Below are 18,260 nucleotides of genomic sequence, written 5' to 3'. Positions count from 1 at the left end.
AAATTGACTCTGGAAATGACCGCTTGGTTAACACAGACTGGTGTAATAATCGGTTAATCACCAATAAATTTATATTAGTTATGTGTTTACCATTTCTTACTCATTACTAAAGAAAGGAACACGGCATCAATATTTTAAAATAAAATAATGTGCCATTTTATTCGCAAATTAATATTCAAATAAACATACCAACAATACAACAGTTCTGGATACTCTCGTTTGTGAGAAAAGACGATACACACGTACAGTAAATTTATGCGTTATATTCTATACAAAACCCGCTTCTAGTCATGAAGGACACTTCATTCAGAAAGTAAAATATTATAATCATCATGATCTACAATAGACTAAATCTCTCCCGTATGAATACCAGTGTTGAAGCCTACAACAAACTTCTACATATACAGATTTTATCCCGAGGGTATTTTACATGTCATGGTCTCAGCGATAACGGACGATTAAATGCTTGAGAAAGATATAATTTATATACGATCGTTGTCAGTGAAATTATATAAAAGTGATTCGCAACAATTATAATGTAATTGATACTTTATGTACAGGTACATTGTACATAGCATAGGTACTTATTAAAACCACCATTTAAGTTCTGTTTTTAATGATAAAAAACATACAATTTAGTTCATCGTGACTAATCATAATTAATACTAAAACTTATAAACTCGCAATGATTTTCGTGTATGATTTTTTCAAATTTTAATTATTTATTTTTTGTTATTATTATTATTATATATTTTTTGTAATTGTGTCATTATCGTGAAGTGATCGAGATCCTTGTGGTTTTACTTTCCATTCGTGTGTCGCAAGTCATATCTTCACTTAAAACAGGACTTTAAAAGATGTATAAACATGGTCGGAGAATTACGAATTCTCAAGTTTGAGTGGGTTAGTATACCGCTAAACAATTACCAGGTGTGAAATTACGGTCCACAAGCTCATCACACCTGTCACTGCACCACAGGTGTCTGTGATTTCTGGTGTTCTAATCGGCACACGCCGATAATTGCTTGTGAGTTGACGCGTTTGGTTTCTATGCACTTCATAGATTTTCTAATTTAAAACATGTTTTATGTACAAATTTACTGGCTTTAAAAGGGATTATTTTTCTCAAATCAATACGCAACGTCAATTGTCCTATTGTGACGTCACATTTTTCGCGCCATTCTCGGATTTCTTCATAGAAGAATGAAAAGAATTTTTCGACCAATCACATTTGAGTATTAACCATGAAAACAAAGAAAAATTAATTAAATCGTGTATGAATTGCATTTTAAACTTCTATTACTAGAAGTATTACATGCCCTCATAATAATGGCTATATGATGTAAGTCGTTATAAACGCTCCGTTATTCAAATGTCATATATGTTACAACGACCCGTTAAAATAGAAAATTATTCAGATTTTACATGTTATATACGACCTGTTATAAAAGAAAATAAGTAAGATGATACACGTTGTATTTGGCCCGTTATAATAGAAAATTAGTAAGATGTTACATGTTGTATATGGTCCGTTATAATAGAAAATTATATGTCCCTGGTTTCGGTAGCACATGTTATTGACTAATTCACAAATGTAACTCAAAACGTTTATTCAGCACTTTTAGTATTGTTGTCTAATTCGCATTAATTGCAGGCACGTGTTCACGTGTGTTTCTATATATTTCCTATATTGCGGCTCTGATACCGTTAAACCTCTGACGTCACAGGTCAGAGGTCACTGAAACGAGGTCAACGGCTTTGGGCTTCAGGTGTGTTTTCGAGAAATATCGCAATTACTCTTAAACTAAAGTTGCTATGAAAGTCGGATTTTCAGCATTTTTAGTTTCATCCTAAATCACATTTTTTAAGCTTAACATAGCAAATCGTTCCGGGTACACTTTAAATTTCGTTAAAAATGTATTTCTTCCCTTTTGGATGTCCACACCTCTGCCATATGTTATGTCTTAAATTAAGAGGACGGAACAGCTGTTTCATACTTTTATGATTAGCTTTGTACTAAATTAACTTAGAACTTAGTTGTACAAGATTGATAGGACTCTAGAGGTGAACCTTAGGACTTTGCCCTAATTACATACTATCTTATTGTTATCCTTTAATTAGAACATAGCCAGCGCTGGTGACGCTGTCAACATTAATGGTAGTCGGAGATACAACTACAAATGCTGCTGGTCTGACCTGATACTAATATCACCAAAATATGCTACATGTTATGGAGTGATGGAGATAATCTTCGCAGTATTATACATCGTAGTCGACATATTTCCTTTGCTGTTTCCGTTATTGATATACTTCATATTGTTTCCGAAGGAATAAATGTGCCTTAATTTTAGCCTTTTTATCACACCTTCTGTGATCACAACCATTATCGCTTTGTTATATGATCTATAGAATTAAAATTAACTCGAACACATGGAGATTGTATTTATCCTAAATCTTAAACGGAAATACGCAGCCGAATAGTACCCTAATGATAATAATCGCTAAAATCGTTTTAAGCCTTAACTAGATTTCAAGATTTCTAATCCAAGATAAACTAAAATGCAACATGAGGAAATAGGTTACAGACTGATTAATGTGCATGGCCTGGTGTAATCTGGGTCAGCGAAGATCCGGCCAAGGTTATTAATAACCCAGTTAAATAGTGTATATAATATTGTTGTACAATGTAAAATCATATGTACTGGAAATTTCCTTCCAGCTGGTGAACTATCAGGAAAAAACATTCACGCAAAATTGATAGAACCAAAACATGAAATGGACGTCAGACATGACATGTAAATCTGAGGAGTTTGCTATCTCAATGGTTTTCCTTCACTTTACATCCTACAGGTGGTTTTACTTCAAACTGAATTCAACATCAACATGGACAGTTAGCAATATCTCTTATACTGACGTAACAGAAATACAAATATTTCCTAGCTACCACATAACTACCTTGTTATAAGTGTAAAAACGATCATTATATAACTTGATGCATTTACAACAGAACGGAGCTGTGATGATGCCATAGTTCCATGGCACCGCCATATGCATTTTGAGTCACAAAAGACAGAGAAAAAAACTGCAAATATCGATAATTTAGATTTCAATGTTGTTTGTCAAAATGCTTTAACGTTGACAAACATTTCTTAGTGATGTGATTTAACATTATGCTACATTCGTTTTTATTTTAAGTGAAGTCCATGAAGCGAGACGAAGGACTTCCCGTTGAATCTGACTTGTGGTTTGATTTAAATGGTATTTTGAAGACTCTTTTATATATTTCATATTAAATAAAATCTTCAACAACTATCTTCTCTTAAATTATATAGCGATAGGGTTTGGTAGTTATGTTCCCTTTCTCGACGCATGCAAAAATACATCGTGATGTCATTGCTAGTACAGTAACTATCTCGTGATAATTTAGTTGATCAAGAAGGTATTTTAGTGTTAAAAAAAATAAAATGTCATATGGAATATCCGATTCTTTACAAAATGCAAACACCTTAAAACTCTCCTTGTGAAAATAAACACTTTTATATATTCACTACACTATGGAATCTACGGACGGAAATGACGATTTATTTTTAGAAGTATATAGTACTTTCGGTACAGAAACAGTGACTTTTAACGCATGCACTTGTAAATATGTGTACTATACGAACAGGTCACAGCAACCGAACTTCAGTCGAATAAATCAATAAGCAGTATGGTTACTTATTGTATTTCATTGTAAAAAACAAGGCATACGGAGAACATGTCATTTTGGGAGGTCCGAACATGAAACGTGAGCATAAATGATTTAATTACGAAAAAGGAACGCTTGTCATATGGTATATGTCTGGTATGATCATATATCTTAAGGCATATTAAATAAGGTTTATATAGCCTCTTCGTCTTCTTTGTCGAAATCCGTCGGGAAAATCTACGTCTTATGCCTCGTCCTCAAAATGGAAACCGGAGTTGTGACATCATCACCATCAGCCTTATCAATAAACATAAAATACATGTACGTCCAACTCAATAATCATCAGCCTTATAAATAAGCATAAAAGAGGTCAAACTCCATAGCCATCAGTCGTATAAACAAGCATAAAATACGTCCAACTCAATATCCAGTAGCCTTATAGATAAGCATAAAAACAATTGTACGCCCGACTCCACAACCATCAGCCTTATAAGTACAGTAAGCACAAAATACGTTCAACTTCATAACTATCAGCCTTATAAATAAGCATAGAATAATCCCAACAGCTTTAACAAAACCTGATAAATAAGCATATACACATCTGATAAATGAGCATTAAATACACCCAGCTCCATAGTCTTATAAATAAGCATAGAATAATCCCAACAGCTTTAAAAAAAACAACTGATAAGTAAGCATAACCAATCTGATAAATGAGCATTAAATACACCCAGCTCCATAACAATCAGCCTTATGATTAAGCATACAATTGATACGTCCAACTCCATACACACCAGCCTTACAGATGCGCATTAAAACATAATATATACGTCCAAATCCACCGCCATCAGCCTTAAGCATACAATACATCAAACTCCATACGTATCAGCATTATAAATACGCCTAACTACATGTCGCAAAGGGAAATAGAACAACCCCTAATTAGATCATAACACGACCATCAAGCGTCCCCGGTGATATCCAGAGATCTAGATCTCGTTTGTTTTCTGTTGATATAAAGTTAAATGTGTTTGACGCTCTATGACATATTTGTTATATGATTACTTATATAAAAATAAATAAATCTGGAAATGGAAGCTCAGGTTTATACCGTAACGCATGTAGGTTTAAACTTTAACTGAATACTGTGAATACGGGGAGCGAAGTGTCCCTGTTATGATGTTTAGTCTGACCAATTACCTCCAATAAATGTACAGAAACTGCTGACCGATAGGAAGGCCGTTCCTCTGGTGTACAGGGGACGTAAATACGTACAGTAAATATTTCCGAGGTGACTCATAATTATGTACAGCACAAGCTACATGTAGCTATATACTAGCACGTTAAAACACATAATTGAATAAAACGAACATTATTTTTAATACACACTAAATAATGGAAGCTGTGTATTACTACACACAGACTATTACAGCCATAGATATTTGATACCAATGATTTTTCGATCTGCAAGGTGCCAATATCTTGTAAGTCTTTTGTAGAGACCCTAGACGTGGTCGATACTCGTTGATACACTAAGTGATACTTTTGACAGAGCATTGTACATGTACCTCATTTCCCGTTTTCGTTTTATTTTAATTTTCAAGGCTGGTGACATCGATGAATTAGACGACTCATTTGTACCTATTTTCCTTGTTCGTTTTCAGGGGTTTCGCGTTTTGTCCTTTTTCTAAATTTTAAATTAGAATTCTTGTTTGATTAAGATTGATTAGGGAAATGAGAAGAAATGCCTTTGCGATATCAATTTAATCTTTATTATTTATCTTTCGGTATCCATTATCTATGAATAGGTATTGGATGATAATATGAAAACTTTTCTATTTAGATATTTAACTTCAATTCTGGTACAACTAATCCAAATACCTTTCGAGAGTACAATGGATGTTCAAGTCCTCTATTACTTTTAGCTGATTAGCTTAATATTGTAGGATACAGTGCATCATATTTACAGTACACACAGACAAACACAAACATAATACAAACATATGAAACAGAATGGGGAATAAAACAACAACAAAACAGGGTGAGGAGTTACATATTTATGTATATTGATTCTCCTTTTTTTGAGATGCTTGTTATTTTTACACAGTGACCTTTAAGATATTTATTTCTAAGATCAACAAAAGAGGGAAATTTTAATATGAAATGAAGCTTGTCGTCAATATCTTCCAAACTAAATAAACTACATGCTATTTGAATACGTTCAATATTGATTTTACGCCTGTTCCGACTTTAAGTACATACATGTGATGAAAGTCGAATTTTCGATATTTTTTTCAGGTTTTGAAAATTATTTGGCTAACGTTAATACTGTTCTAACGGGAACTCTTCAATTAGATACTGATAAGGATTTCCTTTTGACGAGAATATGATTTTTTAAAAACCTGACGAAACCTTCCGACCAGTACGACATTTACTTATTCTGTCTATCTTATAGTCAGAGATGCCGACGTGTAACCGATGGAGTAATTATGTATAAAATAGAGACTAATATAAGAAATCCCTTGAAAAGTACCAGTAGCATGTGACAATGTGATCCAGGAAATTGTGTGTTGTGCTACATCGACGGCTCTCTCAATAGTGCACTTCGGTTTCGGTCTATACCACCATTGACGTATCTTTTATCTCGTTCAGTCCTGATAATTATATTTCAAAAATAAAATAAAAGATTCTAAAATGACAACGTGTTCAATTTACACCAACAAGAGTACTTTTATGCTTGATTTTGATTTTTACCAAACGCATTTCGAATTTTCCGCTCGCCATTCGTCAGAGAAAGTCAATGCCATCTGAATTTCGCATATAAGATAGGAAAACGACATGTTGGTCGGCAATATCGGTAAGGCAGTAGCGGTCGAACGAATGAGAAATCGCCAAAACAATTGCATTTTTTTGCAAATCTAGTCCTGATGCTGGGCATGACTTTATAACAATTGTTTCATGTTTCATGTATCACTTAGGTATTTTCAGGTATCACTATAAGCAGGATAAACAGACGAAAAAACCCGTTACTACGAAAATTAGCTTAAAGAAACTAGTATATCATTTAAGAAAGATATATCAGAGAGTGAAAACCCTTGAACATTATGAAATTTATTGCATGGTTTATTTGTAACTGATTTATTTTGTATTCACTATCTATTGCTTATACTATTTATTGAACAGTACATTTAGAAGTGCCAATACATAAAATATTTATTGATCAATCAGTCATAAAATATCAACGCAGTAAATTGATATTGTACATTTTGTAGGGTGATATTCTACCGATCTTGTCTAAAAAGTGCTTTGGTATAATGAAAACTACATTCTTTTCGATGCATATTTAATAATCAAATATATTTTTAAACAACTTTTATTCAGACGACATATAGGTATGCTCAAGTATTATAGTATCCAGCATGCGAGCAGCGGATGCTATATCCTCTTATCTTATTGACGTACTAAGCCTCCCGCCCTTTTGTTTGATAGCACCCGGTACAAACACGCGTCGGTAATTACGTGTAAGTCAGTCAATCGATAGTTGACGCCATTATCCGGACATATCATATTTAATACTTAAGTGTACAAATAAACAAGTATATATAAGTTAGCGTGGGAGGAAGTTAAGTGTCATCACTATTCACACAGGTCGTTTAAGGTCAAGTGACCTCTAAAATACAAATAATGTAAATTACTTTTGTCATCTAGAATTGAAAAAAGCAAAAACATGACGATATGTAATATGCAATGAAATTAATTTAGAATTGGTAGTTTATAACATATCACTAATGTGGATGAATTAGCAGCACGTGATTATTACTACTGTTCCGTTATAAGGTATATACGTGACCTCCTTGACGACTATTTCAAACAAATATGCAATAAAGCGCTTGCGGCATACCTGTCAGATCGTCATCAATTATCATTACCGCGGGATCGTATACTGGCGAACGCCTGTCCCTTTTTCATAAAAAGCCCATTCTTATTTGTCTCGGTAAGGGCTTCTTCCGGAGGAAGAGTCGCTGACATCCTAAACGGGATGATACTGTTTTAAGTGTTGGCCTCATTTTTGTTTACTGTATATGTGTGTAAGTGTATCCAATATTTTGTACACGCGCGCAGACTGAATTCGCCTGTTCATCACTCTTACCGACATTCCTCGTAAAAGCTGTGACACGTTTCCGGCTGTGACGATATCTAAGGGGGTTTTCCTTCATATCCTAGTTACAGTAAATACATGAGGTGTCAATCCCAAAGGAGACGAAAGCTATGTGTAAATAAGTTATATTTAGACTTTTTCAAAGTTTATGTTGGACCAATAGAAAAATCAGACATTACCTTATGGAAGTTTCCACACGCACACAAAAAAAACCGCGTAGGGTGTTTCGGATCAAGATATGAAAGCATGGCAACACACATGTACCTGGAAAAGCCGAATCATCTATTATATAAGGCAAAGCAAAATATTGAATGTGCATATCACGACTAGATCCGAGAGAAAGAATATACTGATCTATTAGAAACACGAATACAATAGGATGGAAGGAACAACACTTGGTTCATTCTCCCATATAAAACATTTCATGAAAGGTAATAGTCAATTTCCGCGGAGGAAAAGTTAACCGCTGTAACGTGTCACTACATGTGGTATATATAATTATATTTATTCAATTAACTTATCAAAGATGGTATACCATCAGATAATCTAAATGGTGACCTTTCAATCTTAAATTTTACAGCTGATATAACTATATCCAATGAAGTGAAGTTAGCAATGATGTGTCGTGGTATATAAATACAAAGACAATTTAGTGCCCCGATCGCGTGCAATATACGAACGTAACATAATATTTCTTCTTTACAGGGTTAACTTTAGTTATCATGCTGTCGTCTGCGGTATCAGCAAGTGCCTTTTTGACCGAGGAAAAATGGCGCCGTCCATGTGGCGTGAGCAATGGTCCTATCGCGGGATCACCTGGAGGCCCACCAACACATTCTCCAGATATCATATTAGCAGGAATGCTACCTATCCTACAAAGTGCCATCACAGCAGCAGAATCACTTAAACATAAATACGTATGTATGCATTTATATACATTTTATACTTAAATCACATCTTATCACATCAGTGGCCTGCTCCGTAGATATATATATATAGTTTATACTTAATTAAGATCTTATCATATCAGTGGCATTTTCTATACATTTATATACATTTTATACTTAATTCGGATCTTACCACAGCAATAGCCTGCTCCATAGTTATACATATATATATATTTACATTTTATACATAATTAAGATCTTATCATATCAGTGGCATGTTCTATACATTTATATACATTTCATATTCGATTAGGATATTAACAACTTGGTTGCCTATTTTAGCGTTTATCAAATGTGAGTCATAATGACATCAGAATTAAGATCAATATATAAGAAGACGACACATTAATCTCACTGACGTCTATTGCTATATATATTAAATCTGTTACCACTAATCATTCTATATCAGACGCCTGCAGCGTGTTTATCACCTTGTCTGTGTCTCTGTTGTAATAGGGCTCGGAGTGTTTCTCTGCCTCTCATTGACTTGGTGTGTTATAATTTCTCTTATCTCCCTCTCTCCCAAAACAGATATCAGAAAGATTGACTGCGAGAAGGGTACCGAACCTTGATACTTTTCATTTTGATGGTATGCCGGATGTTACCATGACAACATCAGAAATTGAAGAATCTCTTGTTGATGTAAGTTTCATTTTTGACTCAAAGTTATCGGTTTACTCTGTATTGAATGATTTTTATAGACAGAATGTATCAATTTATTAAAACATTTGCAGTAAAATTTAATACATTATTTTTGCAGATCAATCTTGCTCATATGTCAAACTACAAGAAACTATCAAAGGTTTTGGTATTTCTGGAGCAAGTCAGATTTGACGAGACCTTTATGGATAGCAGCATAGACACGTACAAGGAGGAGGTTCAGGAAATTGAGATAGTCATTTTGAACGTCATGTGTGTAAAACAAAGACTCATCCAAAATGCTGGAGCTCAGATCGATCACATATCACATACTGAAATGTCACAAGATATTAGAGTCACTGCGAACGACCATGAACGTCACGAACGAGATTACGTCATCGTCAAGGATACGTTTCAACTGCTTGAAACGATGCATGTCCATGTTACTGCAATAAACAACCAGATGAGGCAAAGCCAGTAGATGAGATGTGGCCCAAACGAGACAATTTCAGTCAGGAATTCTAAAGTAGATTATATTAATCACCATAATGATTGAAAGTGATCATTGTAGTAGTTTTAATTCAATACTTGAACTACCTGGTATCACAGATTGTGTAAGTCACTGTGATGGGTCCAACTTATTATTAGGTCAGTGATGCTGAAGTAACACTAACATTGATTTAAACGATTTTCGGTTATACCATATCATTTTAACACCGTTATAAAAGCGAGTGTGTTTATTTATTGATACGTGTATGTATGTCGGTGACATAAATACAATATCAGACTATATGTCGTCAATATCTGTCTCAGTGTGATCACTGTTATACATTGTACATGCCACTAACATCTATGGTGAATATTGTGTGAGTGTGAGGTAGCAGCACGATACCTATACTAACATTTTACAAGGATTGCTAAATGTTATTTATTATCCATATTATGTGTTTGTGTGACGTCATCATGGATGCCTTATTGTAATATATGTTTATATACATTCCAATCATGCCTATGTGATTTACACGTCCCTATTAGAGATTTTTTTTTATATATGATATTTACACAACATGGATCTGTGATATGCTGAGAATATTAGTAAACAAGAATTTTATTTTTACATTGTATTTAATTCGTATTTTGAATTAAATAAACTTTACATTTGTGTCCTTATTGCAGATTTTGCGTTATTGGTGTTTTGGTCAGTTTTCAATACTCGATCGGTATTACATATGTTAAGAGAGTTTGCACAAAAAAAAACAACAAAAAAACAAAAAAACACAAAAAAAAACAACACAAAAACACACACACATAAAGAACCCAAAACAAGCAAAAAAAAAAAAAAAAAAAAGGAAACACAAAAACAAAAAACAAGTAATTATCACCATGTCAGTGGAATTTTGTAATCACTACAATATGTAGCGAACATCCAATGGTTACATCGCACACCTCTTCTGTCTTTCGAGGCGGACTGTTGAAACACACACGGTACATGTATTACCACCTTCCAAAAGAATTGAGAGTTAGTTTCTGTCAATCACTGAAATTAGGTCTAAATAAATGTCAAAGTCTATTCGGAGAGAGAGGCATTTAGTGATGATATGCCTGAATATAAAGATATCCAAAGGGAATTGAGCATTTTACTACACACGTTAAATATATAGGAGAACCTTTAATAACTTCACAAAAATAAAATTAGGTAGCATGTATGATATGATATGATTTGATAATTAATGGATGCAGACAATACGCCTCTATATGTTTACCTCAATTATTGGATTTAAATGTTAGTGTCCCTTCCGGATATTTTGTTATAACACGCAAAATGGATGTAATTTAGTTCAAGATCCTTCCAGTGATTATCAAGGTTGATTTCGAAGTCTTTTATCGTTGGGGAAACAACAACACGTTAGGGAAGACTGTTCCAGATGTCCACAATTCTAAAACAGAATTAATGTTTTCTGATTTCGCGCTTGCAGTATTTCGTCTTAATCTTCAATGAATGTCCTCTTTTTCGGTTTGACTTTTCAGTTTCAAAACATCCTTGTATATAATTTAAAAAAAAAACATTTACGATGCCCCGACTTAATCGCTGATAGGCTAACTTTGAGAGTCCTAGCTTTGTAGTCTCTGACTGTAACTCATTTAATCCTGGAATTAACTTATATTTCCAAGGTCGATCTTCTCCTCACCAGATCCTTCCATGTAGTAACTCCTCCTGTTTTTGGCATTGATAGAAATTACTTTGCATTTTTGTGGATGGAGCTTTAACAGCCATATATCAGACAAAGATTTTAGAATATCTAGATCTTTTTGAAATAATACCTTATCATTTTCACATTTGATATTCATGTATATCTTAGTATCGTCCGCAAATAAGATTGTTGTAGATGTTTGTGTTCTGGTAAATCATTTATATAAATAACAAACAGAACTGGGCCTAAAACACTTCCTGGTGGTATTCCGCTGGTACTGGGTGTTCTTCTGATACCGCTCCATTAACCACTACCAGTTGTTTTCTATTACTTAAAAAGCTTTCTATCCATGATATGACCCGTTCGCTTATACCGTAGCTACTAACTTTTCCTATTAGTCGTCCATGTGGGACCTTGTCAAAGCTTTCATGAAGTCAATGTAGATCACTTCAATCTCTCCTCCTTGATCTAAAATTTTAGTCCGATTCTTCAGTACCATTAAAAGTTGAAGCGCCGTTGACCGTTTTGACATGAAACCAAATTGCCTATAACTAAACATGTTATTTATATCCATATACTTGACAATTGCATCCCGTATTATCCTTTCCATTATTTTACCTACGATGCTTGTGAGACCTACAGGTCGGTAGTTTCCAGGTCCTATTTTCGATCCAGTTTTAAAATTTGCCGTGGTGTAAGTTTCTTTCCACGCTAATGGTACTGTACCAGATTCCAGTAATTTGTTGAAAATAATACTTAGAGGTTTGCATAAGACTTGTTGAAATTCTTTCAATACTTTTGGGTGCATTTAGTCAGGGCCCTAAGATTTGCTTTCGTCAAACATCTATTTTTGGGGTGTCACCATTCAAGCATTTTACGTTTTGATATGCCAGCTTTCACTTTACTTTTTAAGTTGATGTATTTCCGGACTTTCTTTGTGGTTTCTTTTATATTGCCTGCAATGACCCGTTTATAATGTCTTTATGTCCGTTTATACTGTCTGTATGTCCGTTTATACTGTCTGTATGTCCGTTTATACTGTCTGTATGTCCGTTTATAATGTCTGTATGCCCCTTTATGATGTCAGTATGTCCGTTTATAATATCTGTGTGTCCCTTTGTAATGTCTGTGTGTCCATTTAAAATGTGTGTATGTCCGTTTATAATGTATGTCCGTTTATAATGTCTGTATGTCAGTTTATAATGTATGTCCGTTTATAACGTCTGTATGTCCGTTTCATGTCTGTATGTCCGTTTATAATGCCTGTATGTCCGTTTATAATGTATGTCCGTTTATAACGTCTGTATGTCCGTGTATAACGTCTGTTTGTCCGTTTATAATGTCTTTATGTCCGTTTATACTGTCTGTATGTCCGTTTATAATGTCTGTATGTCCGTTTATTATGTCAGTATGTCCGTTTATAATGTCTGTGTGTCCCTTTGTAATGTCTGTGTGTCCATTTAAAATGTGTGTATGTCCGTTTATAATGTATGTCCGTTTATAATGTCTGTATGTGAGTTTATAATGTATGTCCGTTTATAACGTCTGTATGTCCGTTTCCTGTCTGTATGTCCGTTTATAATGTATGTATGTCCGTTTATAACGTCTGTATATCCGTTTATACTGTCTGTATGTCCGTTTATAATGTCTGTATGTCCGTTTATGTCTGTATGTCCGTTTATAATGTATGTATGTCCGTTTATACTGTCTGTATGTCCGTTTATACTGTATGTGTGTCCTTTTATAACGTCTGTATGTCCGATTATAACGTCTGTATGTCCGTTTATAATGTCTGTATGTCCGTTTATGTCTGTATGTCCGTTTATACCGTCTGTATGTCAGTTTATAATGTCTGTATGTCCGTTTATAATGTTTGTTTGTCCGTTTATGTCTGTATGTCCGTTTATACCGTCTGTATGTCAGTTTATAATATATGTATGTCCGTTTATAACGTATGTATGTCCGCTTATAATGTCTACGTCCGTTTATAATGTCTGTATGTCCCTTTATACTGTCTGTATGTCCGTTTATAATGTCTGTATGTCCCTTTATAATGTCTGTATGTCTCTTTATAATGTGTGTATGTCCGTTTATAATGTGTGTATATTCGTTTATAATGTGTGTATGTCCGTTTATAATGTCTGTTTATAATGTGTGTATGTCCCTTTCATGTCTGTATACCCGTTTATAATGTACGTATGTCCGTTTATGTCTGTATGTCCCTTTTTTAATGCCAGTATGTCTGTTTATAATGTCTGTGTGTCCCTTTATAATGTCTGTGTGTCCCTTTATAATGTCTGTGTGTCCGTTCATAATGTCTGTGTGTCCCTTTGTAATGTCTGTATGTCCATTTATAATGTGTGTATGTCCGTTTATAATATATGTATGTCCGTTTATAATGTGTGTATGTCCGTTTATAATGTATGTTTATAATGTGTGTATGTCCGTTTATAATGTACATTTTGTGTATGTCCGTTTATAATATATGTATGTCCGTTTTTAATGTCTGTATGTCCGTTAATAATGTCTGTATGTCCGTTTATAATGTCTGTATGTCCGTTTATAATGTCTGTATGTCCGTTTTTAATGTGTGTATATCCGTTTATAACGTATGTTTGTCCGTTTATAATGTGTGTATGTCCGTTTATGTCTGTATGTCCGTTTATACCGTCTGTATGTCAGTTTATAATGTCTACGTCCGTTTATAATGTCTGTTTGTCCGTTTATAATGTCTGTATGTCCCTTTATAATGTCAGTATGTCCGTTTATAATGTCTGTATGTCCGTTTATAATGTGTGTATATCCGTTTATAACGTATGTTTGTCCGTTTATAATGTGTGTATGTCCGTTTATAATGTCTGTTTATAATGTGTGTATGTCCGTTTCATGTCTGTATACCCGTTTATAATGTACGTATGACCGTTTATGTCTGTATGTCACTTTTTAATGCCAATATGTCTGTTTATAATGTCTGTGTGTCCCTTTATACTGTCTGTGTGTCCCTTTATAATGTCTGTGTGTCCCTTTATAATGTCTGTGTGTCTCTTTGTAATGTCTGTATGTCCATTTATAATGTCTGTATGTCTGACATGTGTGTATGTCCGTTTATACTGTCTGTATGTTCGTTTATAACGTATGTTTGTCTGTTTATAATGTCTATATGTCCGTTTATACTGTCTGTATGTCCGTTTATAACGGATGTATGTCCGTTTATAATGTGTGAATGTCCGTTTATAATGTCCGTTTATAATGTGTGTATGTCCGTTTATAATGTACATTTTGTGTATGTCCGTTTATAATGTCTGTATGTCCGTTCATAATGTATGTATGTCCGTTTATAATGTGTGTATGTCCGTTGATAATGTGTGTATGTCCGTTTATAATGTGTGTTTGTCCGTTTATAATGTCTGTATGTCCGTTAATAATGTCTGTATGTCCGTTTATAATTTATGTTCGTTTATAATGTGTGTCCGTTGATAATGTCTGTTTATAATGTGTGTATGTCCGTTTATAATGTGTGTATGTCCGTTTATAATATATGTATATCCGTTTATAATGTATGTATGTCCGTTTATAATGTATGTTTATAATGTGTGTATGTCCGTTTATAATGTACATTTTGTGTATGTCCGTTTATAATATATGTATGTCCGTTTTTAATGTCTGTATGTCCGTTAATAATGTCTGTATGTCCGTTTATAATGTGTGTATATCCGTTTATAATGTCAGTATGTCCGTTTATAATGTCTGTTTGTCCCTTTATACTGTCTGTATGTCCGTTTATAATGTCAGTATGTCCGTTAATAATGTCTGTATGTCCGTTTATAATGTGTGTATATCCGTTTATAACGTATGTTTGTCCGTTTATAATGTGTGTATGTCCGTTTATAATGTCTGTTTATAATGTGTGTATGTCCGTTTCATGTCTGTATACCCGTTTATAATGTACGTATGACCGTTTATGTCTGTATGTCACTTTTTAATGCCAGTATGTCTGTTTATAATGTCTGTGTGTCCCTTTATAATGTCTGTGTGTCCCTTTATAATGTCTGTGTGTCCCTTTATAATGTCTGTATGTCCGTTTATAATGTCTGTGTGTCCCTTTATAATGTCTGTGTGTCTCTTTGTAATGTCTGTATGTCCATTTATAATGTCTGTATGTCTGACATGTGTGTATGTCCGTTTATACTGTCTGTATGTCCGTTTATAACGTATGTTTGTCCGTTTATAATGTCTGTATGTCCGTTAATAATGTCTGTATGTCCGTTTATTATGTATGTTCGTTTATAATGTGTGTCCGTTGATAATGTCTGTTTATAATGTGTGTATGTCCGTTTATAATGTGTGTATGTCCGTTTATAATATATGTATATCCGTTTATAATGTATGTATGTCCGTTGATAATATATGTATGTCCGTTTATAATGTGTGTATGTCCGTTTATAATGTATGTTTATAATGTGTGTATGTCCGTTTATAATGTACATTTTGTGTATGTCCGTTTATAATGTCTGTATGTCCGTTAATAATGTCTGTATGTCCGTTTATAATGTCTGTATGTCCGTTAATAATGTCTGTATGTCCGTTTATACTGTCTGTATGTCCGTTTATAATATATGTGTGTCCGTTTATAATGTGTGTATGTCCGTTTATAATAGATGTGTGTCCGTTTATAATTTCTGTATGTCCATTATGTCCATGATTATGTCATTTACGACGTGATAATGTCCTTTATGATGTGGTTATGTCCTTCGTGACCTTGTTATGTTATAGTTTTCGAATTGAGATTTTGATGTTTTCCTATTTACTAAATTAATAACCAGACCTAACAAATCATAACACATTTGAGGCACGGTGTATTTCTTTTGTAAAATCATTACACCTCGCGATGTACATTTCTATTTTAAGCCAGTTGGTGTCGTTGTTTTTACCGCTTTTGACAATGTGATGTCAGAAGCCTTAATGACCATCCTTCCTAAAAATATCATGTAAATTATATAATAGACTATACATACGTAAACATATGGTTATACGGTTAACCCAAAGGAAAGGGAACAATGTTTATATAATGATTTTTTCCGTATACCTGATGAGGATAAATACTAATTTTGTAGCCGTTGTGATAATTACAGTAACTCAAGTGTTTTTTCCTGCCTGATGAATAATCATAGGATCTGTTTATGATAACCGACTAAAGTTGTAAATGTCTACAATGCGGTATACCATGGAATAATAAAGTATTCTTCCTCCTCCAAGTATGGGTATGATTTCCAATTTTATGCCACCGACATTTTAGGATCAACAATTATAGATCCTATTTCTAAATATTACTTCTTCTATTTTCAGGTAAAAATTTAATTCGTTTTTAAATCCATTAATATTAGGAATTTTTAGAAATAAGATGGAGTACAATACGGTTGAAAATAAATGGTCCATATCAAATAGATTCTTTCTCTTACTGAAAATACACCACTTATTTGTATAAGTATATATATATATGTGTGTATTCAGTAAATGTGTGAAAGTGAGTGTGAAAGCTGTATTAAATGTTGTAAACAAAAAGGGAAAAAAATCCTTTATTTCTTGTTTTATTACTCTATTCACTACTTGCCTTATACAAGTACATGCCATAAAATCAATAATTAACAATAGCTACTTTCAATAGCCTTTTGATAGTATATGCATATCCAGATATAGGTTTTAATCAAAGGGAGACAAGTCTCAAAAAATAATACTCAGGTAGCTTGCATTTCTGCTGTTTCTTAAAACCATTATATATATATTCTATTCTATACAATCATGCAACATCTCCAGTTTATGCAAGTGATGGTCAACTTACTATACATACATATATATCATAACTCTTCAATACTATATATGTACACCTATCAACCTCTTAATACTGTAAGCTATATATAATTCAACAATGGTATATCTTTATTGTTCAATACATACTTAACCATTAAACAATGTTTCAATATATATACATGTAAACATTTCCTAAAATGTTACTATTATGTATACTAAAATCATTGTCACCCTTGATGCTCTTCTAAAACAATGATACACTGTATTGTGTTGCTGTAAAACTGTACCTATAATTGATGTTTTTTCTATGAATTTCATGTACTTATAATAGGCAAAAGGATAAATAAAAAGATTTTAAAACTGAAAAACAATTATAGATCCAGTGTATTCTTTACTCTAACGAGAAATATGTTCTGCTGAATCTTTACACAAAGTCATGTATGAACAAATATTTCACGAATTCGAGTTTAAGGATGTCAAGTACAAGGTCACGATCAAGGTCAAGATTACTAGTCGAATGAAATTTCATTGCTCATCAATTAAATTTCGAGCTGGGGCATTCCTATATGTGTTCATGTATAATGTGTGTATGCCGTTATGACGTGGTTATGTCCTGTATGACGTTGTTATGGCCTTTAAGAGGTGGTTATGTTATGTATGACGTGGTTATGTCCTTTATGACGTGGGTATGGTCCTTTATGACGTGGTTTTGACCTTTATGACGTGGTTATGGTCTTTATGACGTGGTTATGTCCTTAATGACATGATTATGTTCTTTATAACGTGGTTATGTTCTTTATAACTTGGTTATGTCCTTTATGATATGG

General features: G+C 33.5%; 1 protein-coding gene across 1 annotated transcript; it reads left to right on the top strand.

Annotated features, from left to right (window-relative positions):
• The first annotated feature begins 8,162 nt into the window (after positions 1-8,162).
• Positions 8,163-10,608, top strand: LOC117339126. The gene is made up of 4 exons (XM_033900539.1): positions 8,163-8,278; positions 8,553-8,764; positions 9,326-9,436; positions 9,555-10,608. Exons 1-4 carry the CDS (start codon positions 8,227-8,229, stop codon positions 9,912-9,914), a joined length of 735 nt encoding a protein of 244 aa, XP_033756430.1. The 5' UTR covers positions 8,163-8,226; the 3' UTR covers positions 9,915-10,608.
• Positions 10,609-18,260: the final 7,652 nt, after the last annotated feature.

The sequence above is a fragment of the Pecten maximus genome, chromosome 12, assembly GCF_902652985.1.
Source record: "Pecten maximus chromosome 12, xPecMax1.1, whole genome shotgun sequence".
In the NCBI taxonomy this organism is placed as follows: Eukaryota; Metazoa; Mollusca; class Bivalvia; order Pectinida; family Pectinidae; genus Pecten; species Pecten maximus.
This window is presented reverse-complemented; position numbering and strand designations above follow the sequence as displayed.